The following is a 23474-nucleotide window of genomic DNA, read 5'->3' on the forward strand; positions in this document are numbered from 1 at the left end:
TATAAAATTAGCAAACATTTCTTTAAAAAAAATGTTTTAAAAAAAATTACACCGTCATTACGGGGCATTATGTAGAGGTTTTTATTTTAATAAGTCAAGGGGTCTAAATGCTTTCTGCGCTGTAACATCCTAATCTCCCTCGAGTGGTCCATCAGATGTGCTCTCCGCGCCATCCCTCCTACAGCCCAGAATGCACTTCCCTGTAGAATTTATTCTAAATAACCAGAAAAACCCATGTGTGGGTGGCTACTTCAACACAAAACTAAAGACCTACACATTGGTTATGCTTCTCTACGGTGATATACACCATCATTTATTGAAAATAAACAAAGGCTCATAATAAACTTTGAATTACACAAGTAGAATAGGAGAAAAGAAAATGTATATTTGAAATGATAGCAGGGTTACTGAACTTCACCTAAACACATTACTACAGAACTGCTCAATCTTAAATCCCTAACACAACCCCCCCGGGCTGAAACACACGGCTCCGTTCTGCAAAAGGACAGAACTTCTACATAATCAAAGCAAAACAACCCCAACCTAAAGCAAGAGGAATCATTTGATCCCCTGGGTCTCCTCTCTCCGAGGAGATATGGTTCTGTCGACACGGTCTCCATCTGCAGGTACCGCTCAGTCACTGCACGGGACGTAACCAACTCCTATACTAATACATTATTTCCATATAACAGACTCTTCTGATTGGATATGACTGAGCATGACAGAGTAAGACTCTCAGAAATCTCATTGTGTCATAGCAAATATCAAAATGTGATATCATGATTGCACAAGTTTAGTTACTTCCTTAAATACGCTGATCTGAATTCTAAGCTATTATTACCTTTACACTGGCCAACAAGTCAGGCGGCATGTAATTACATGCACTACCAAATTGGTGCAATTATACCTTGAGAATGGTAGGTATTTAGGCCTACTTCCAGGCCAGAGGACAGTAGTAAAGGTGAAGCTCCTTCTAAAGCATGTGTGTGACAATTGTAGACTCATCTCCAGCCTCCTTTACATCGTCCAATGATGTTTCATTCTCGATGAGGAAGGGATTCCTTTAGCAAACCAAGACAGAAACAAACTAAACCACCAAACTTGACCGCTGTTATCTGAGTATCCCGAGAGCAATTTCTAAAAAATGTTCAGCTTCCGGTGATCTCAGATTCACCCAAAAATAAAACATGAGTTTAAAATACTGGCGAATCAAATGAAATAAAAACAAGAAATATGAGAATGCAAAAGGGAAAGAAATACAAAACAAGAACGAAAACATAGGCACCAAAAAGCTATTTTACAAACACTTAAACTACAACATTTCCCAATGTTATAACAGTTATTAATTTTTTTTTTAAATCATCCACTTCCTTGTACAGCACACAACTCCAGGGAAACATGAACACCCTCCTAGGATGTGTATAGACAGGAGGGCTGCTGTGAACGTGGTACCAGAGAGTGACGGACAACCTGGTAGGAACTCGGTCGTCATTTGTCTTTTTTCTCAACCTGTGTAGTCCCTTCTTTAGCAGCAATATCTTCCGCAGACACTTCCTCATACCTGTCAAGAAGGGCAGAAAATACATGTTATTACAGAGACAATGAACAAAAACAGTGATTTCACTAAGGCACAATTTATTCCAAATTAACATGCGTCGTGCTGATACCAAAAAACAACCAATGGGAGTGGAGTGATGATTCCAATGCTGGCCCGGGACTCGGACAAATAGATAAAAAGGACACGTCTCAGCGGCAGCACTGGAGATGACTGATGGTGTCTGAATCAGACAACCAAAGAAACTCACAACACTTAAGATTAAAAGGGTTGGGGGTTTAATGTCTGGACCAGACAGGGCCTGGTTAACTATAAGGGTTGGGGGTTTAATGTCTGGACCAGACAGGGCCAGGTTAACTATAAGGGTTGGGGGTTTAATGTCTGGACCAGACAGGGCCTGGTTAACTATAAGGGTTGGGGGTTTAATGTCTGGACCAGACAGGGCCTGGTTAACTAAAAGAGTTGGGTTTAATGTCTGGACCAGACAGGGCCTGGTTAACTATAAGGGTTGGGGATTTAATGTCTGGACCAGACAGGGCCTGGATAACTATAAGGGTTGGGGGTTTAATGTCTGGACCAGACAGGGCCTGGTTAACTATAAGGGTTGGGGATTTAATGTCTGGACCAGACAGGACCTGGTTAACTATAAGGGTTGGGTGTTTAATGTCTGGACCAGACAGGGCCTGGATAACTATAAGGGTTGGGGGTTTAATGTCTGGACCAGACAGGGCCAGGTTAACTATAAGGGTTGGGGGTTTAATGTCTGGACCAGACAGGGCCTGGTTAACTATAAGGGTTGGGGGTTTAATGTCTGGACCAGACAGGGCCTGGTTAACTAAAAGAGTTGGGTTTAATGTCTGGACCAGACAGGGCCTGGTTAACTATAAGGGTTGGGGATTTAATGTCTGGACCAGACAGGGCCTGGTTAACTATAAGGGTTGGGGATTTAATGTCTGGACCAGACAGGACCTGGTTAACTATAAGGGTTGGGGGTTTAATGTCTGGACCAGACAGGGCCTGGTTAACTATAAGGGTTGGGGGTTTAATGTCTGGACCAGACAGGGCCAGGTTAACTATAAGGGTTGGGGGTTTAATGTCTGGACCAGACAGGGCCTGGTTAACTATAAGGGTTGGGGGTTTAATGTCTGGACCAGACAGGGCCTGGTTAACTAAAAGAGTTGGGTTTAATGTCTGGACCAGACAGGGCCTGGTTAACTATAAGGGTTGGGGATTTAATGTCTGGACCAGACAGGGCCAGGTTAACTATAAGGGTTGGGGATTTAATGTCTGGACCAGACAGGGCCTGGTTAACTAAAAGAGTTGGGTTTAATGTCTGGACCAGACAGGACCTGGTTAACTATAAGGGTTGGGGGTTTAATGTCTGGACCAGACAGGGCCTGGTTAACTATAAGGGTTGGGTGTTTAATGTCTGGACCAGACAGGGCCTGGATAACTATAAGGGTTGGGGATTTAATGTCTGGACCAGACAGGGCCTGGTTAACTAAAAGAGTTGGGTTTAATGTCTGGACCAGACAGGGCCTGGATAACTATAAAGGTTGGGGGTTTAATGTCTGGACCAGACAGGGCCTGGTTAACTAAAAGGGTTGGGGGTTTAATGTCTGGACCAGACAGGGCCTGGATAACTATAAGTGTTGGGGGTTTAATGTCTGGACCAGACAGGGCCTGAATAACTAAAAGAGTTGGGTTTAATGTCTGGACCAGACAAGGCCTGGTTAACTATAAGGGTTGGGGGTTTAATGTCTGGACCAGACAGGGCCTGGTTAACTAAAAGGGTTGGGTGTTTAATGTCTGGACCAGACAGGGCCTGGTTAACTATAAGGGTTGGGGGTTTAATGTCTGGACCAGACAGGGCCTGGTTAACTATAAGTGTTGGGGGTTTAATGTCTGGACCAGACAGGGCCTGAATAACTAAAAGAGTTGGGTTTAATGTCTGGACCAGACAGAGCCTGGTTAACTATAAGTGTTGGGGGTTTAATGTCTGGACCAGACAGGGCCTGAATAACTAAAAGAGTTGGGTTTAATGTCTGGACCAGACAGGGCCTGGTTAACTATAAGGGTTGGGGGTTTAATGTCTGGACCAGACAGGGCCTGGTTAACTAAAAGGGTTGGGTGTTTAATGTCTGGACCAGACAGGGCCTGGTTAACTATAAGGGTTGGGGGTTTAATGTCTGGACCAGACAGGGCCTGGTTAACTAAAAGGGTTGGGGGTTTAATGTCTGGACCAGACAGGGCCTGGATAACTATAAGTGTTGGGGGTTTAATGTCTGGACCAGACAGGGCCTGAATAACTAAAAGAGTTGGGTTTAATGTCTGGACCAGACAGGGCCTGGTTAACTATAAGGGTTGGGGGTTTAATGTCTGGACCAGACAGGGCCTGGTTAACTAAAAGGGTTGGGTGTTTAATGTCTGGACCAGACAGGGCCTGGTTAACTATAAGGGTTGGGGGTTTAATGTCTGGACCAGACAGGGCCTGGTTAACTAAAAGGGTTGGGGGTTTAATGTCTGGACCAGACAGGGCCTGGATAACTATAAGGGTTGGGGGTTTAATGTCTGGACCAGACAGGGCCTGGTTAACTATAAGGGTTGGGGGTTTAATGTCTGGACCAGACAGGGCCTGGATAACTATAAGTGTTGGGGGTTTAATGTCTGGACCAGACAGGGCCTGAATAACTAAAAGAGTTGGGTTTAATGTCTGGACCTGACAGGGCCTGGTTAACTATAAGGGTTGGGGGTTTAATGTCTGGACCAGACAGGGCCTGGTTAACTAAAAGGGTTGGGTGTTTAATGTCTGGACCAGACAGGGCCTGGTTAACTATAAGGGTTGGGGGTTTAATGCCTGGACCAGACAGGGCCTGGTTAACTAAAAGGGTTGGGGGTTTAATGTCTGGACCAGACAGGGCCTGGTTAACTATAAGGGTTGGGGGTTTAATGCCTGGACCAGACAGGGCCTGGTTAACTATAAGGGTTGGGTGTTTAATGTCTGGACCAGACAGGGCCTGGTTAACTATAAGGGTTGGGTGTTTAATGTCTGGACCAGACAGGGCCTGGTTAACTATAAGGGTTGGGTGTTTAATGTCTGGACCAGACAGGGCCTGGTTAACTATAAGGGTTGGGGGTTTAATGCCTGGACCAGACAGGGCCTGGTTAACTATAAGGGTTGGGTGTTTAATGTCTGGACCAGACAGGGCCTGGTTAACTATAAGGGTTGGGGGTTTAATGCCTGGACCAGACAGGGCCTGGATAACTATAAGGGTTGGGGGTTTAATATCTGGACCAGACAGGGCCTGAATAACTAAAAGAGTTGGGTTTAATGTCTGGACCAGACAGGGCCTGGTTAACTATAAGGGTTGGGGGTTTAATGCCTGGACCAGACAGGGCCTGGTTAACTATAAGGGTTGGGGGTTTAATGTCTGGACCAGACAGGGCCTGAATAACTAAAAGAGTTGGGTTTAATGTCTGGACCAGACAGGGCCTGGTTAACTATAAGGGTTGGGGGTTTAATGCCTGGACCAGACAGGGCCTGGATAACTATAAGGGTTGGGGGTTTAATGTCTGGACCAGACAGGGCCTGAATAACTAAAAGAGTTGGGTTTAATGTCTGGACCAGACAGGGCCTGGTTAACTATAAGGGTTGGGGGTTTAATGCCTGGACCAGACAGGGCCTGGTTAACTATAAGGGTTGGGGGTTTAATGTCTGGACCAGACAGGGCCTGAATAACTAAAAGAGTTGGGTTTAATGTCTGGACCAGACAGGGCCTGGTTAACTATAAGGGTTGGGGGTTTAATGCCTGGACCAGACAGGGCCTGGATAACTATAAGAGTTGGGTTTAATGTCTGGACCAGACAGGGCCTGGTTAACTATAAGGGTTGGGGGTTTAATGCCTGGACCAGACAGGGCCTGGATAACTAAAAGAGTTGGGTTTAATGTCTGGACCAGACAGGGCCTGGTTAACTATAAGGGTTGGGGGTTTAATGCCTGGACCAGACAGGGCCTGGATAACTATAAGAGTTGGGTTTAATGTCTGGACCAGACAGGGCCTGGTTAACTATAAGGGTTGGGGGTTTAATGCCTGGACCAGACAGGGCCTGAATAACTAAAAGAGTTGGGTTTAATGTCTGGACCAGACAGGGCCTGGTTAACTATAAGGGTTGGGGGTTTAATGCCTGGACCAGACAGGGCCTGGATAACTATAAGGGTTGGGTGTTTAATGCCTGGACCAGACAGGGCCTGGATAACTATAAGGGTTGGGTGTTTAATGCCTGGACCAGACAGGGCCTGGATAACTATAAGGGTTGGGTGTTTAATGTCTGGACCAGACAGGGCCAGGTTAACTAAAAGGAGGAACCATTCTCTGGACGTGGAACCCTTCAGTGAAAGCCTGACATTTACATGTCTTTCAAAGGAGAGGGATTGCATCTGCCAATTCCAAGGGTTCCACAGAAATCAGGTTTAAAAGCACAAGAAATAGAGGGAAACTGAAAGCCAGTGTTGATGAGGGGTGGCAGGACAGGAGAGACATGGGGAGACATGCCCGAGAGAGAGGTGGTGGGTGCTCTGCCCAGTCAGACTGAACACAGAGGAGAAGTAAACAAAGAATAAGTGAATATAAAGTTTGTGTAGAACGAGACACCAGCAGTGAGACAGACAGGAACCAGTCAAAAGTAAGCTGACAAGGCAGGTTGTCAGTTGGTACGAAGCCTTGGCACTGCCACCTTTGACACCCAGGTCTCTTAGCCTCTCCACATATTGTGCCACCCCAAGGTCACATTGTTACCATGGTGATTATCAAGCAAGGACACATTCCTGGCAGGAGAGGTTTGGGGAATGTTTCTTCTCCTTCCCCAGCCCAGGTGGTTGCCCCAGCTGAGTGTCTAAGGACTGTTATTATGGCTAACAGGCAGCAGTCACCCCTCCACGGCCACAGGGCCGAGCGTAGGAGCTAGCGGGCCCAGCGTAGGAGCTAGCGGGCCCAGAGTAGGAGCTAGGGGGCCCAGAGTAGGAGCTAGCGGGCCCAGCGTAGGAGCTAGCGGGCCCAGCGTAGGAGCTAGCGGGCCCAGCGTAGGAGCTAGCGGGCCCAGCGTAGGAGCTAGCGGGCCCAGCGTAGGAGCTAGCGGGCCCAGCGTAGGAGCTAGGGGGCCCAGCGTAGGAGCTAGGGGGCTCAGAGTAGGAGCTAGCGGGCTCAGAGTAGGAGCTAGCGGGCTCAGAGTAGGAGCTAGCGGGCTCAGAGTAGGAGCTAGCGGGCTCAGAGTAGGAGCTAGCGGGCTCAGAGTAGGAGCTAGCGGGCTCAGAGTAGGAGCTAGCGGGCTCAGAGTAGGAGCTAGCGGACCAAGGCCCTGAACAAGTAGGTGCATTTACATAACACACAATACTCCAAGCAGCACTGGGTGGGAGGAATGATATCAAATCAAAATGTTATTTGTCACATGCGCCAAATTCAACAGGTGTAGTAGACCTCAGTGTACTGCTTACTTACAAGAGCTTAACCAACAATGCTTTAAGTTAAAAAAAATACAAATAAGTGTTAAGTAAAAAATGTAAAATAAAATATATCATTGTAATCATGTAAATGATCTTTGAGTGAAGATAGTAAAAATTTGTCAAGCTAAGAGACAGGCAAACCAATAGCGCCATCTGGTGCTGCATGGTGAATGATTTGATTTGAAACTGGCTAAATGTTCACTACCTCTGGTGATGAGGCTGACACATGAGCTGGGCTGATAAAAGAAATGCCATGATGGAAACAGGGAAGGTGTTATTACCTGAACATCTCAGTCAGTTCTCCTTTCAACAGAGCTACAACCAATGGGAATCCAATACAGGCTGGGACCAGGTACAGCAAGGCAGGCTGGGAAGGAAGAGAGAGACGAGACAACCAGTTGGTACCAGCCAAGTCGACATAAAGGTGACCCTTTGACCTGGGAATCAGTGCCTCTCACCTGGGCGTGTTTAAAGGTGTGCATGACCCAGATGGTCAGGCCCAAGCCAAAGATGTAGGCCAGGAAACTGGTGTGGAAGTAGGTCCTGGTGTTCTTCTTTAGACTGGAGGGAGCAGACAGAACATAAAACACATGGCAGGTAGGGAGATGGAGGATATGGGCCATGTTCTTCAGACAGAACATAAAACACATGACAGGTAGGGAGAGGAAGGATATGGGCCATGTTCTTCAGACAGAACATTACACACATGGCAGGTAGGGAGATGGAGGATATGGGCCATGTTCTTCAGACAGAACATAAAACACATGACAGGTAGGGAGAGGAAGGATATGGGCCATGTTCTTCAGACAGAACATAAAACACATGACAGGTAAGGAGAGGGAGGATATGGGCCATGATAGAAAAGAGTTAGAGCTCACCTGACATCAAAGCGGAGAAGTAAAGCAATGAAGATACCTGAAAAACAACATGTAATATTAACATTAACAGAGTGGGCAGCGCTATCAGAGGAAAATAAGGTGTACTGGAGGTGGATCTAATGCTGGAGTACTACCATTATCTAGCGGATGTGACAAGCCTATTGGTATGTAAAATTAGACGCTACTGTTGAGGGAAGAGGATGTTTTACTTGCCTGGAATGACAATATCTCCCAGCCCCAGCATTGCAAATTGACTGGCACCCAGACCCTTCTCCAGCAGGTCCTGGGGAAACACCACTGAGATGGACAGAAGAGAAGGGAGAGAGAGAGAGAGAGAGAGAGGGAAAAAAAATGGCTGTCACCGTGTGGTCAGATGTGATCTGATTACAGAGACTAATAGACGAGCACACACACACACAGTAACAGGCATGAGTATTAAAATGGAGCTGGAATGCACAGCGGATGTTTTATGGGCTCCTGACCAAGTCGTCCATTTTGTCTGGGTTTCTTTTGCGCTGAGCTTAACTTTATTTGGACCTCATGTTTCAGCCAGTGTTCCCTCTGACAAAAAAAAAAAGAGCTTCTGGACATCAACTTCGAATTTGGATGAAGATTTCTACTTCAACGAGTCGGTGGCACAGGACATACGGTTCACCCCGGACCAGGCTCTAATTCCGACACTCGGAAGAGAAAGAAGGCAATATAAAAAGGCAGACCTAAGCACAAGAGGGGTGCTGTGACTGTCTGTTAACAGCTGCTGCGTAATCTCTAATATTAAGGAAGCCTCAAGGTTCTGCCCTTCCGAGTTAGAATACCTCATGATAAGCTGTAGACCATACTATTTACCAAGAGAGTTATCTATACATTTTCATAGCCATCTATTACCCGCCACAAAACGATACAGCCACTGAGACAACACTCAAACATATGTATAAGGCCATAAGCGAACAAGAAAACGCTCATCCAGAGGCGGCGCTCCGAGAAAATATCCGTCTGACCTAAATTCTACCAGCATATCACCTGTGCAACTAGAAGCGAAAATAAAAGAAAAATCTCGATCACCTTTGCGTCACACAGAAACCCATACAAAGCTCCCCCTCACCCTCAATTTGGCAAATCTGATCATAACTCGATCCTCCTGATTCCTGCTAACAAGCAAAAACTTAAAACAGGAAGTACCAGTGATGCACCCAATATGGAAGTGGTCCAAACAGATGCTAAGCTACAGGACTGTTTCCCAGAACACAGACTAGAATATTATTCTGGGAATCATCCGATGGCATTGGAGTTTACCACATCAGTCACCGGCTTCTTTAGTTTGTCGACGACATCATCACAGTGACCGTACGTACAGATCACAACCAGAAGCCATGGATTACATGCAACATCCGTACTGTGCTAGGGTAGAGCTGCCACTTTCAAGTAGTGAGACACTAACCCGGACGCTTATAAGAAATCCTACCCGTCAAACAGGCAAAGCGTCAATACAGGACTATGATTGAATTCTACTACACTGGTTCCGACACGCATCGCATGTGGCCGGGCTAACAAACTATCAAGGATTACAAAAGGAAAACCAGCTGCGAGCTGCCAACTGACGTGAGCCTACTAGATGAGCTAAATGCCTTCTACCCTCGCTTCGAGGCAAGCAACACTGAATGATGCATGAGAGCACCAGCTGTTCCGGACAACTGTGTGATCAAGCTCTCTGTAGACGATCTGATTAAGCCCTTTAAATAGGTTAACATTCACAAGACAACAGGGCCAGACGGATTACCGAGACGTGAACTCCAAGCACCCGCTGACAAGTGACTTCACTGACATTTTCAACCTCTCCCTGACCGAGTCTAATACCTACATGTTTCAAGCAGACCACCCTAGTCCCTGTGCCCAAGAACACCAAGGTAACCTGCCTAAATTACTAGTGCCCCGTAGCACTCACATTTGTAGACATGAAATGCTTTGAAAGACTGGTCATGACACACTATCGTTATCCCTGACCCAATCCAATTTGCATACTACCCCAATAGATCCGAAGATGATGCCATTTGTATTGCACTCCACACTGCCCTTTCCCACCTGGACAAAAGGAACACCTACATGAGAATGCTGTTCATTGACTACAGCTCAGCATTCAACACCATAGTGCCCTCCAAGCTCATCACTAAGCTAAGGATCCTGGGACTGAACACCTCCCCCTGCAACTGGATCCAGGACTTCCTGACAGGGTAGGCAACAACGCATCCACAACGCTGACCCTCAACTCAGGGAACACCTCAGGGGTGCATGCTCAGTCCTATTCTGTACTCCCTGTTCACCCACGACAGAGTGGCGCACACGACTCCAACACCATCATTAAGTTTTCCCCGACAACACGACGGTGGTACGCCTGATCACCGACAATGAGAAAGCCTACAGGGAGGAGCTCAGAGACCTGCAAGGTGTGGTGCCAGGACAACAACCTATCTCGCAAGACAAAGGAGCTGATCGTGTACCACAGGAAACGGAGGGGCGAGCGTGCCCTCATTCACATCGATGGGGCTGTAATGGAGTATTTCGAGAGCTTCAAGTTCCCTGTGTCCACGTCACTAAGGATGTCTCATAATCCAAACACAGCACAGTCGTGAAGAGGACACAACAACTCCTCTTCCCCCTCAGGAGGATGAAAAGATATGGCATGGGCAGCTGCACCATCGAAAGCATCTTGACTGGCTGCATCACCAATTGGTGTGCCAACTGCTTGGCATTTGAATGCATGGCGCTAGAGGGTATTGCATTACGGCCCAGTACGTCACTGGGGCCGAGCTCCCTGCGGTCCAGGACCTTGACACCAGGCAGTGTCAGAGGAATGCCCTAAAACTGGTCAGACTCCAACCACCCAAGTCAGACTTCTCTTTGCTACCACACGGCCAGCGGCACTGAAGCACCAAGTCCAGAAACCAACAGGACCCTGAACAGCTTCTACCAGCAAGCCATAAGACTCCTAAATAGTTAGTACAGATACCATTTGGTTATCTACATTGACTGTTTTTGCGCAAACTTTAAGCATCCTATACACTGCTGCTTACCATGTCACTTTATTCTTAGTTATATGTACATATCTACCTGAATTACCTCGTACCCCTGCACATTAACTCGGGACTGGTACCCCTTGTATACAGATGAAGACGGAAGTTTACATACACTTATGTTGGAGTCATTAAAACTCGGTTTTTCAAACACTACACAAATTTCTTGTTAACAAACTATAGTTTGGCAAGTCGGTTAGGACATCTACTTTGTGCATGACACAAGTCATTTTTCCAACAATTGTTACAGATTATTTCACTTATAATTCACTGTATCACAATTCCAGTGGGTCAGAAGTTTACATACACTATGTTGACTGCCTTTAAACAGCTTGGAAAATTCCAGAAAATATGTCATGGCTTTAGAAGCTTCTGATAGGCTAATTGACATCATTTGAGTCAATTGGAGGTGTACCTGTGGATGTATTTCAAGGCCTACCTTCAAACTCAGTGCCTCTTTGCTTGACATCATGGGAAAATCAATAGAAATCAGCCAAGACCTCAGAATTTTTTATTTTTTTTGTAGACCTCCACAAGTCTGGTTCATCTTTGGGAGCAAATGCCAAACGCCTGAAGGTGCCACGTTCATCTGTACAAACAATAGTATGCAAGTATAAACACCATGGGACCACACAGCCATCATACCACTCAGGAAGGAGACGCGTTCTGACTCCTAGAGATTAACGTACTTTGGTGCGAAAAGTGCAAATCAATCCCAGAACAACAGCAAAGGACCTTGTGAAGATGCTGGAGGAAACAGGTACAAAAGTATCTATATCCACAGTAAAACAAGTCCAATATCGAAATAACCTGAAAGGCCTCTTAGCAAGGAAGAAGCCACTGTTCCAAAACCGCCATAAAAAAAGCCAGACTACGGTTTGCAACTGCACACTGCTTTGCTGCAGGAGGGACTGGTGCACTTCACAAAATAAATGGCATCATGAGGAAGTAAAATTGTGTGGATATATTGAAGAAACATCTCAAGACATCAGTCAAGAAGTTAAAGCTTGGTCACAAATGGGTCTTCCAAAATATACAAGCATACTTCCAAAGTTGTGGCAAAATGGCTTAAGGACAACAAAGTCAAGGTATTAGAGTGGCCATCACAAAGCCCTAACCTCAAGCCTATAGATAATTTGTGGGCAGAACTGAAAAAGTGTGTGGAGGCCTACAAACCTGACTCAGTTACACCAGCTCTGTCAGGAGGAATGGGCCAAAATTCACCCAAATTATTGCGGGAAGCTTGTGGAAACCCAAAACGTTTGACCCAAGATAAAAAATGTAAAGGCAATGCTACCAAATACTAATTGAGTGTATGTAAACTTCTGACCCACTGGGAATGTGATGAAAGAAATAAAAGCTGAAATAAATTATTCTCTCTACTATTATTCTGACATTTCACATTCTTAAATGTCAGGAATTGTGTAAAATTGAGTTTCAATGTATTTGGATAAGGTGTATGTAAACTTCCCACTTCAACTGTGGGAATACAGCCAAGTTAACGTTACTCATCGTGTATCTATTACACATTACATTTTGCCATTACTTCCCTTCTCTCTGCATTGCTGGGAAGGGCCCGTAAAGTAAGCATTTCACTTAGTCCACACCTTTGGTTTGATAGATACAGCTTTTCACAGGCAGTCTAACAAAAAAGTGAAGCGTATGGCTAACAGAGATTTACATAGCACTCGTTAAAGTTAAACATTAAATACAGTCTATAAAATATTGACTTTAAAACAAACAGGAAAAAAAATCCCTTTACTCACACTTAATGGGTGCCTCGAACGACTTGGCCACAGTAACCATGACATTGGTGCCAAATACCTATAGGGATAACAGTTGTGTTTATTCAAGTAGTCAATACACCCAGCTTAACGCTTTGACAGGGCTCGAGAGGTTTACTACAAAGCAGAATCAATGAGTAATCCAAATGCTTAAACAAGCTAGATGGCTATCTATCCATCGAGATATTTAAGATAAACTTGAAATTGGCATGGTCTAATTGACTCAACCAAAAACACATACCAAAGTTCAGCTTTCTTAATGAACCTGAACATCAATAGTTGTTTATCAAAGTAGCTGGATAACTCATTGATCCTGCTTTGTAGTAAACCCCGCTGGGCTATAAACTGGTAGTACAGTATTGGGGTGATGTGGTAGACTTACCCAGAAGACATCATACACAAACAGCCCCCCCAGCAGGATACAGCCAGTACTGATGTTGTTCAGGTGCAGAAGCTCCACCCCATTCAGTGCGAACGCCAGGCCAAAGAGGTTGTTGGCAATCCAGTGCTGGGAAGAACCAAAGAACACGCTCAAAGGAGAACCAAAGAACACGCTCAAAGGAGAACCAAAGAACACGCTCAAAGGAGAACCAAAGAACACGCTCAAAGGAGAACCAAAGAACACGCTCAAAGGAGAACCAAAGAACACGTTCAAAGGAGAACCAAAGAACACGTTCAAAGGAGAACCAAAGAACACGCTCAAAGGAGAACCAAAGAACACGTTCAAAGGAGAACCAAAGAACACGCTCAAAGGAGAACCAAAGAACACGCTCAAAGGAGAACCAAAGAACACGCTCAAAGGAGAACCAAAGAACACGTTCAAAGGAGAACCAAAGAACACGCTCAAAGGAGAACCAAAGAACACGCTCAAAGGAGAACCAAAGAACACGCTCAAAGGAGAACCAAAGAACACGCTCAAAGGAGAACCAAAGAACACGCCCAAAGGAGAACCAAAGAACACGCCCAAATGAGAACCAAAGAACACGCTCAAAGGAGAACCAAAGAACACGCCCAAATGAGAACCAAAGAACACGCCCAAAGGAGAACCAAAGAACACGCTCAAAGGAGAACCAAAGAACACGTTCAAAGGAGAACCAAAGAACACGCTCAAAGGAGAACCAAAGAACACGCTCAAAGGAGAACCAAAGAACACGCTCAAAGGAGAACCAAAGAACACGCTCAAAGGAGAACCAAAGAACACGCTCAAAGGAGAACCAAAGAACACGCTCAAAGGAGAACCAAAGAACACGCTCAAAGGAGAACCAAAGAACACGCTCAAAGGAGAACCAAAGAACACGCTCAAAGGAAAACCAAAGAACACGCTCAAAGGAGAACCAAAGAACACGCTCAAAGGAGAACCAAAGAACACGCTCAAAGGAGAACCAAAGAACACGCTCAAAGGAAAACCAAAGAACACGCTCAAAGGAGAACCAAAGAACACGCTCAAAGGAGAACCAAAGAACACGCTCAAAGGAGAACCAAAGAACACGCTCAAAGGAGAACCAAAGAACACGCTCAAAGGAAAACCAAAGAACACGCTCAAAGGAGAACCAAAGAACACGCTCAAAGGAGAACCAAAGAACACGCTCAAAGGAGAACCAAAGAACACGTTCAAAGGAGAACCAAAGAACACGCTCAAAGGAGAACCAAAGAACACGCTCAAAGGAGAACCAAAGAACACGCTCAAAGGAGAACCAAAGAACACGCTCAAAGGAGAACCAAAGAACACGCTCAAAGGAAAACCAAAGAACACGCTCAAAGGAGAACCAAAGAACACGCTCAAAGGAGAACCAAAGAACACGCTCAAAGGAGAACCAAAGAACACGCTCAAAGGAGAACCAAAGAACACGTTCAAAGGAGAACCAAAGAACACGTTCAAAGGAGAACCAAAGAACACGCTCAAAGGAGAACCAAAGAACACGCTCAAAGGAGAACCAAAGAACACGTTCAAAGGAGAACCAAAGAACACGTTCAAAGGAGAACCACAGAACACGCTCAAAGGAGAACCACAGAACACGCTCAAAGGAGAACCAAAGAACACGCTCAAAGGAGAACCAAAGAACACGCTCAAAGGAGAACCAAAGAACACGCTCAAAGGAGAACCAAAGAACACGCTCAAAGGAGAACCAAAGAACACGCTCAAAGGAGAACCAAAGAACACGCTCAAATGAGAACCAAAGAACACGCCCAAAGGAGAACCAAAGAACACGCTCAAATGAGAACCAAAGAACACGCCCAAAGGAGAACCAAAGAACACGCTCAAAGGAGAACCAAAGAACACGTTCAAAGGAGAACCAAAGAACACGCTCAAAGGAGAACCAAAGAACACGCTCAAAGGAGAACCAAAGAACACGCTCAAAGGAGAACCAAAGAACACGCTCAAATGAGAACCAAAGAACACGCTCAAAGGAAAACCAAAGAACACGCTCAAAGGAGAACCAAAGAACACGCTCAAAGGAAAACCAAAGAACACGCTCAAAGGAGAACCAAAGAACACGCTCAAAGGAGAACCAAAGAACACGCTCAAAGGAGAACCAAAGAACACGCTCAAAGGAGAACCAAAGAACACGCTCAAAGGAGAACCAAAGAACACGCTCAAAGGAGAACCAAAGAACACGCTCAAAGGAGAACCAAAGAACACGTTCAAAGGAGAACCAAAGAACACGCTCAAAGGAGAACCAAAGAACACGCTCAAAGGAGAACCAAAGAACACGTTCAAAGGAGAACCAAAGAACACGCTCAAAGGAAAACCAAAGAACACGCTCAAAGGAAAACCAAAGAACACGCTCAAAGGAGAACCAAAGAACACGCTCAAAGGAGAACCAAAGAACACGCTCAAAGGAGAACCAAAGAACACGCTCAAAGGAGAACCAAAGAACACGCTCAAAGGAGAACCAAAGAACACGCTCAAAGGAGAACCAAAGAACACGCTCAAAGGAGAACCAAAGAACACGCTCAAAGGAGAACCAAAGAACACGCTCAAAGGAGAACCAAAGAACACGCTCAAAGGAGAACCAAAGAACACGCTCAAAGGAGAACCAAAGAACACGTTCAAAGGAGAACCAAAGAACACGTTCAAAGGAGAACCAAAGAACACGCTCAAAGGAGAACCAAAGAACACGCTCAAAGGAGAACCAAAGAACACGTTCAAAGGAGAACCAAAGAACACGTTCAAAGGAGAACCACAGAACACGCTCAAAGGAGAACCACAGAACACGCTCAAAGGAGAACCAAAGAACACGTTCAAAGGAGAACCAAAGAACACGCTCAAAGGAGAACCAAAGAACACGCTCAAAGGAGAACCAAAGAACACGCTCAAAGGAGAACCAAAGAACACGCTCAAAGGAGAACCAAAGAACACGCTCAAATGAGAACCAAAGAACACGCCCAAAGGAGAACCAAAGAACACGCTCAAATGAGAACCAAAGAACACGCCCAAAGGAGAACCAAAGAACACGCTCAAAGGAGAACCAAAGAACACGTTCAAAGGAGAACCAAAGAACACGCTCAAAGGAGAACCAAAGAACACGCTCAAAGGAGAACCAAAGAACACGCTCAAAGGAGAACCAAAGAACACGCTCAAATGAGAACCAAAGAACACGCTCAAAGGAAAACCAAAGAACACGCTCAAAGGAGAACCAAAGAACACGCTCAAAGGAAAACCAAAGAACACGCTCAAAGGAGAACCAAAGAACACGCTCAAAGGAGAACCAAAGAACACGTTCAAAGGAGAACCAAAGAACACGCTCAAAGGAGAACCAAAGAACACGCTCAAAGGAGAACCAAAGAACACGCTCAAAGGAGAACCAAAGAACACGCTCAAAGGAGAACCAAAGAACACGTTCAAAGGAGAACCAAAGAACACGTTCAAAGGAGAACCAAAGAACACGCTCAAAGGAGAACCAAAGAACACGCTCAAAGGAGAACCAAAGAACACGCTCAAAGGAGAACCAAAGAACACGTTCAAAGGAGAACCAAAGAACACGCTCAAAGGAAAACCAAAGAACACGCTCAAAGGAAAACCAAAGAACACGCTCAAAGGAGAACCAAAGAACACGCTCAAAGGAGAACCAAAGAACACGCTCAAAGGAGAACCAAAGAACACGCTCAAAGGAGAACCAAAGAACACGCTCAAAGGAGAACCAAAGAACACGCTCAAAGGAGAACCAAAGAACACGCTCAAAGGAGAACCAAAGAACACGCTCAAAGGAGAACCAAAGAACACGCTCAAAGGAGAACCAAAGAACACGCTCAAAGGAGAACCAAAGAACACGCTCAAAGGAGAACCAAAGAACACGCTCAAAGGAGAACCAAAGAACACGCTCAAAGGAGAACCAAAGAACACGCTCAAAGGAGAACCACAGAACACGCTCAAAGGAGAACCAAAGAACACGCTCAAAGGAGAACCAAAGAACACGCTCAAAGGAGAACCAAAGAACACGCTCAAAGGAGAACCACAGAACACGCTCAAAGGAGAACCAAAGAACACGTTCAAAGGAGAACCACAGAACACGCTCAAAGGAGAACCAAAGAACACGCTCAAAGGAGAACCAAAGAACACGCTCAAAGGAGAACCAAAGAACACGTTCAAAGGAGAACCAAAGAACACGCTCAAAGGAGAACCAAAGAACACGCCCAAAGGAAAACCAAAGAACACGCCCAAAGGAGAACCAAAGAACACGTTCAAAGGAGAACCACAGAACACGCTCAAAGGAGAACCAAAGAACACGCTCAAAGGAGAACCAAAGAACACGCTCAAAGGAAAACCAAAGAACACGCCCAAAGGAGAACCAAAGAACACGCTCAAAGGAGAACCAAAGAACACGCTCAAAGGAGAACCAAAGAACACGCTCAAAGGAGAACCACAGAACACGCTCAAAGGAGAACCAAAGAACACGCTCAAAGGAGAACCAAAGAACACGCTCAAAGGAGAACCAAAGAACACGCTCAAAGGAAAACCAAAGAACACGCCCAAAGGAGAACCAAAGAACACGCTCAAATGAAAACCAAAGAACACGCTCAAAGGAGAACCAAAGAACACGCTCAAAGGAGAACCACAGAACACGCTCAAAGGAGAACCAAAGAACACGCTCAAAGGAGAACCAAAGAACACGCTCAAAGGAAAACCAAAGAACACGCCCAAAGGAGAACCAAAGAACACGCTCAAATGAAAACCAAAGAACACGCTCAAAGGAGAACCAAAGAACACGCTCAAAGGAGAACCAAAGAACACGCTCAAAGGAGAACCAAAGAACACGCTCAAAGGAAAACCACAGAACACGCTCAAAGAAGAACCAAAGAACACGTTCAAAGGAGAACCAAAGAACACGCTCAAAGGAGAACCACAGAACACGCTCAAAGGAGAACCAAAGAACACGCTCAAAGGAGAACCAAAGAACACGCTCAAAGGAAAACCACAGAACACGCTCAAAGGAGAACCAAAGAACACGCTCAAAGGAGAACCAAAGAACACGCCCAAAGGAGAACCAAAGAACACGCTCAAATGAGAACCAAAGAACACGCTCAAAGGAGAACCAAAGAACACGTTCAAAGGAGAACCAAAGAACACGCTCAAAGGAGAACCAAAGAACACGCTCAAAGGAAAACCAAAGAACACGCTCAAAGGAGAACCAAAGAACACGCTCAAAGGAGAACCAAAGAACACGCTCAAAGGAGAACCAAAGAACACGCTCAAAGGAGAACCAAAGAACACGCTCAAAGGAGAACCAAAGAACACGCTCAAAGGAGAACCAAAGAACACGCTCAAAGGAAAACCAAAGAACACGCTCAAAGGAGAACCAAAGAACACGCTCAAAGGAGAACCAAAGAACACGCTCAAAGGAGAACCAAAGAACACGCTCAAAGGAAAACCAAAGAACACGCTCAAAGGAGAACCAAAGAACACGCTCAAAGGAGAACCAAAGAACACGCTCAAAGGAAAACCACAGAACACGCTCAAAGAAGAACCAAAGAACACGTTCAAAGGAGAACCAAAGAACACGCTCAAAGGAGAACCAAAGAACACGCTCAAAGGAGAACCAAAGAACACGCTCAAAGGAGAACCAAAGAACACGTTCAAAGGAGAACCAAAGAACACGCTCAAAGGAGAACCAAAGAACACGTTCAAAGGAGAACCACAGAACACGTTCAAAGGAGAACCAAAGAACACGCTCAAAGGAGAACCAAAGAACACGCTCAAAGGAAAACCAAAGAACACGCTCAAAGGAAAACCAAAGAACACGCTCAAAGGAGAACCAAAGAACACGCTCAAAGGAGAACCAAAGAACACGCTCAAAGGAAAACCAAAGAACACGCTCAAAGGAAAACCAAAGAACACGCTCAAAGGAGAACCAAAGAACACGCTCAAAGGAGAACCAAAGAACACGCTCAAAGGAGAACCAAAGAACACGTTCAAAGGAGAACCAAAGAACACGCTCAAAGGAGAACCAAAGAACACGCTCAAAGGAGAACCAAAGAACACGCTCAAAGGAGAACCAAAGAACACGCTCAAAGGAGAACCAAAGAACACGCTCAAAGGAGAACCAAAGAACACGCTCAAAGGAAAACCACAGAACACGCTCAAAGGAAAACCAAAGAACACGCTCAAAGGAAAACCAAAGAACACGCTCAAAGGAAAACCAAAGAACACGCTCAAAGGAAAACCAAAGAACACGCTCAAAGGAGAACCAAAGAACACGCTCAAAGGAAAACCAAAGAACACGCTCAAAGGAAAACCAAAGAACACGCTCAAAGGAGAACCAAAGAACACGTTCAAAGGAGAACCAAAGAACACGCTCAAAGGAAAACCAAAGAACACGCTCAAAGGAGAACCAAAGAACACGCTCAAAGGAAAACCAAAGAACACGCTCAAAGGAGAACCAAAGAACACGCTCAAAGGAGAACCAAAGAACACGCTCAAAGGAGAACCAAAGAACACGCTCAAAGGAGAACCAAAGAACACGCTCAAAGGAGAACCAAAGAACACGCTCAAAGGAGAACCAAAGAACACGCTCAAAGGAGAACCAAAGAACACGCTCAAAGGAGAACCAAAGAACACGTTCAAAGGAGAACCAAAGAACACGCTCAAAGGAGAACCAAAGAACACGCTCAAAGGAAAACCAAAGAACACGCTCAAAGGAAAACCAAAGAACACGCTCAAAGGAGAACCAAAGAACACGCTCAAAGGAGAACCAAAGAACACGTTCAAAGGAGAACCAAAGAACACGCTCAAAGGAGAACCAAAGAACACGCTCAAAGGAGAACCACAGAACACGTTCAAAGGAGAACATACACAACACCCACACACAGAAGACTAGGAACCATATGTAAAATGTATGCACACATAACTAGGTCTCTTTGGATACAATAGTTTGCTAAATTGCATATAGAAATAATATGCTAAGACAAACTCAGATGAACACAACCACAAGAGTATTAAACTGGAGGGAATTTTATAGGACTAACTACAGGCTTACACCATTACCCTCAAAAAGGCTAAACACACACACACACACAACCTTAATATACTGTCATTTTAACTAACCTTCTTGAGGATGTACCAGACCCCAACCACAGTGCTGATGACCAGGCAGATCATGTCCTTGGTGTCAAACTCATAGTTGACCATCTCTGTTGGGGGGGAGGGTAATCAGTGACATATTAAAACATGTGTTTTTACAGTGTATCAACCATATGACTGCTTCTAGGGCTCATTCCGTTTTCTCCTCACCTTCTTTGGTCTCTCCCGAGCCCTGAGTGAAGAGCAGCTGGTACTGCTTGATGGGGATGTTGGCAGGGAAGATCCTGTTCATGAAAGGACTAATGGACAGATGGGGGCGGGGGGGGGGCACAAATTATGTTGAGACTTTCAGGCTATATCCAATGTCATAAAGTGAAAGGAGAACCTAATAAAATGATGAACCAAAAGCTCTCACCTCATTGTATGAGCCAGTGCCAAAATCCCCAGGACAAAGAAATACATTGATAGCAGCAAGTTGATGTACTCTTGAGAGAAAATCTATGATTGCAACAAAACCAATTTAGTACTACTCCATTGACACAACATACAGTATCCCAGCACTAGTCTCACTAACTTTAAATCAGAGAGCTGGAAGGGAACACGGTAAGAGGGAACACGGTAAGAGGGAACACGGTAAGAGGGAACACGGTAAGAGGGAACACGGTAAAGCAGAGGTACAGCACTATGTGGGAGATTGTTGGAGGGAATAGCAGTAGATTATTACATTGTAATACTGCAGGAAATTATTCAGGACAAAAACAAGTGATGCAGGGACGAGGGGGGGGGGGGGGGGGGTGATGATGCTCACTTTGAAGAAGAGATAGAGGCCGAAAAGGGTGCAGCTGGCAATGATGGGGAACCGTGCAGCATCTCTGCCTGTGATGGTCTCTGGCATGTCTGAGGAGTTCTGGGGAGAGAGAAACAAGGGTTGATTCGAGTGGACAAGCATAAGCAGCACACTTCCTAAGTTCCTTCAGCACACTTCCTAAGTGCCTTTGTCCAATGTGTAGAATAGCTGTTAATTAGCTTTAAAAACAGCTAAACGTCACTGCGACGGCCAACAGGAGGGCCTACCACCTATGAGCCCCATTTTGATCCAGAGAAAAAAAAAAAAAAAAACTAGAATTTACTGTTTTTAGAGGCAATCTTTGCTTCATCACAGACTAATTCATCACAAAAGTAGTAGTTAGGTGACTGACAAACTCAAGCAGGTTACATGTTCGTGTCCCACTAGAGATAGGCCTAACTGAATTAAATAAGCAAAATCTGCACAGGGAATATAATAAAAATGGGCCAATGTGGTGCGATGAGCAGCAAGGAACAAGACAGGACAGCAGCGAGCGATTTATTCCATCCAACTCTAAAGACCTCATCTCCAGTAAAATACTAGAGGCCTTTGACTTATCACCATCTGTGCCAGTTTCTTCTATAGCACAGTCATTGAACCTTATCAGCGTACACCCACCGCGTTCAGTGGGATTCTGGTCCAGGGGCCTTTACCTGTACACCAAACAGACCCACATCCTCATTGATTATGGGCAAAGCAGGACAATGAGGCCCACACCTTGACACTCGGTGCCTAATAACAGAATGATTTCACACACACAGACGGGAAACATACACGCATAGACACAGTCATGAAGCATCTTCCAGACTGCCACGAACAATGTGTCAGAATAATACAAATCTGACTGTTCTGATCATCAGTTCTAATACTCACTCTGTACTCATAATCACAACCATTTTCTCCAGCAACCTAAGGACGAAATAAGTGCACAGAAAGTCATTAGCGGAGTTTATTGTAAGAGTATAGTAAGTGATCTGTAGTAAACGCCAGGCGAGATTCTGGATGAGGCAGCAACCAACCACAAGTCAACACCACACATGAAGCGCTCTCTATCAGAGTGCAAGTTAGTTAACCACACCACCAGAAAAAAAGTAGCTAGTTTAGTTTCACCCCACTCAAAAAGCCTGTCCTCGCTAATCGGTCATGTCATCAGACAACCAGGTCGTGCATCATCGGTTTCCCTCCACCCACCTACTGAAAGACCAGAAGTAATGGCAGTAAGGACACGTGTAGTTCAGACAAACTGATTAGCATATTCCTATTATACATTGAGCCCAGGGGCCTTAGAGAAGAAAAAAGCTAGAATTTAACTTTGAAACCATGTTAAAGAGTTCATGTTACCTAAAACCTATCCAGATTATGCACACGCCATAACAAAATTCCCTGAACCTTGTACACATCTCAATCACCTGCTACAAGATTTGTCAGTAAGACCCCCCTTCCTGGTTGAAATGATTTGAAAAACATCTTGCCAACTACATCAATGTCATGATTTAAAAAAAAAAAAATTGGCTACTATCAACAATAAACCAATCTAGTTATGTGAGTAAACTACCAGGCAAATAAGATGAACATATGGTGCATTGATCGCCCCAGTCAAGGCCGGCCAGTCATTCATTGCAGTTCCCTAGGCATGATTAGATAACTGGCTGTCTCGCTACATCATACTGGTCTGGATATGGAACAAACACTGATTGTGGAATGTGAGTGACAGCTGGCTAGTGTTTCACGATACGTGTACCTGGGTGGGACACTGGACAGACTGACCGGTGAATGAGGATCATTGCCTCCTTTATGGCCCAACAGTGGGAACCTAGCTAGCTGAGTAATCTACCGCGGTACTTACTTGTAAAATGGCATTCATGTTAATATTACCTTGCTTTTGCCGCAGCTGACAGACCGCAGCGCACCGAAGAAGATGGGCAACAGAGCCATGAACACAAGGCTGCCATATGCCAGTGCTGTTCCCTCCGGTGTCGCCACAAACTTGGCCACTGTCGCGTTGACAGCGTCGGTACCATTGGAGTCGGTTGCATTCAGTCCGTCCAGGTCTGGAGGTGAAGTTTCGCTAGGTAAGACCGATCCTTGATTAACATCGGCCATGTTTGCAAGTTGTCCACCAACCCAACCGAGTCGTGTACGCTATTTGCCGCCTATCAAAACAGCTTGTTTCTATTAATGTTGGATTCTCCTTTGCTAAGGCCACGTTTCCTAACTCTGGCAATTGACAAGCCTCTTCCTTGTTAGTTCACTTGTCAATATCGTTTCAAACCCGTACTTACTGCCGCCCAGTGGTCTGGATGGTTTGGGTAGACAGGTCCTC

General features: G+C 45.3%; 1 protein-coding gene across 2 annotated transcripts; it reads right to left on the bottom strand.

Annotated features, from left to right (window-relative positions):
* Window positions 1–281: 281 nt before the first annotated feature.
* LOC110492616 (signal peptide peptidase) lies at window positions 282–23451 on the bottom strand. Of its 2 annotated transcripts, XM_036947641.2 has the most exons (13): window positions 23027–23398; window positions 22025–22060; window positions 21113–21211; window positions 20720–20802; window positions 20515–20603; window positions 20329–20414; window positions 13168–13293; window positions 12768–12825; window positions 8147–8230; window positions 7934–7970; window positions 7514–7616; window positions 7337–7422; window positions 282–1561 (listed from the first exon to the last, which is right to left on the bottom strand). In XM_036947641.2, the coding sequence occupies exons 1-13, from the start codon at window positions 23252–23254 to the stop codon at window positions 1489–1491; spliced, it is 1188 nt and encodes a 395-aa protein (XP_036803536.2). In that variant the 5' UTR covers window positions 23255–23398; the 3' UTR covers window positions 282–1488. The 2 variants fall into 2 exon arrangements, with proteins under 2 accessions (XP_036803536.2, XP_036803538.2); XM_036947643.2 differs by lacking the exon at window positions 22025–22060 and having other exon boundaries at window positions 23027–23451.
* Window positions 23452–23474: the final 23 nt, after the last annotated feature.

Source organism: Oncorhynchus mykiss, chromosome 16 (assembly GCF_057628025.1).
Source record: "Oncorhynchus mykiss isolate SJ-2025 chromosome 16, ASM5762802v1, whole genome shotgun sequence".
NCBI classification, from domain to species: Eukaryota; Metazoa; Chordata; class Actinopteri; order Salmoniformes; family Salmonidae; genus Oncorhynchus; species Oncorhynchus mykiss.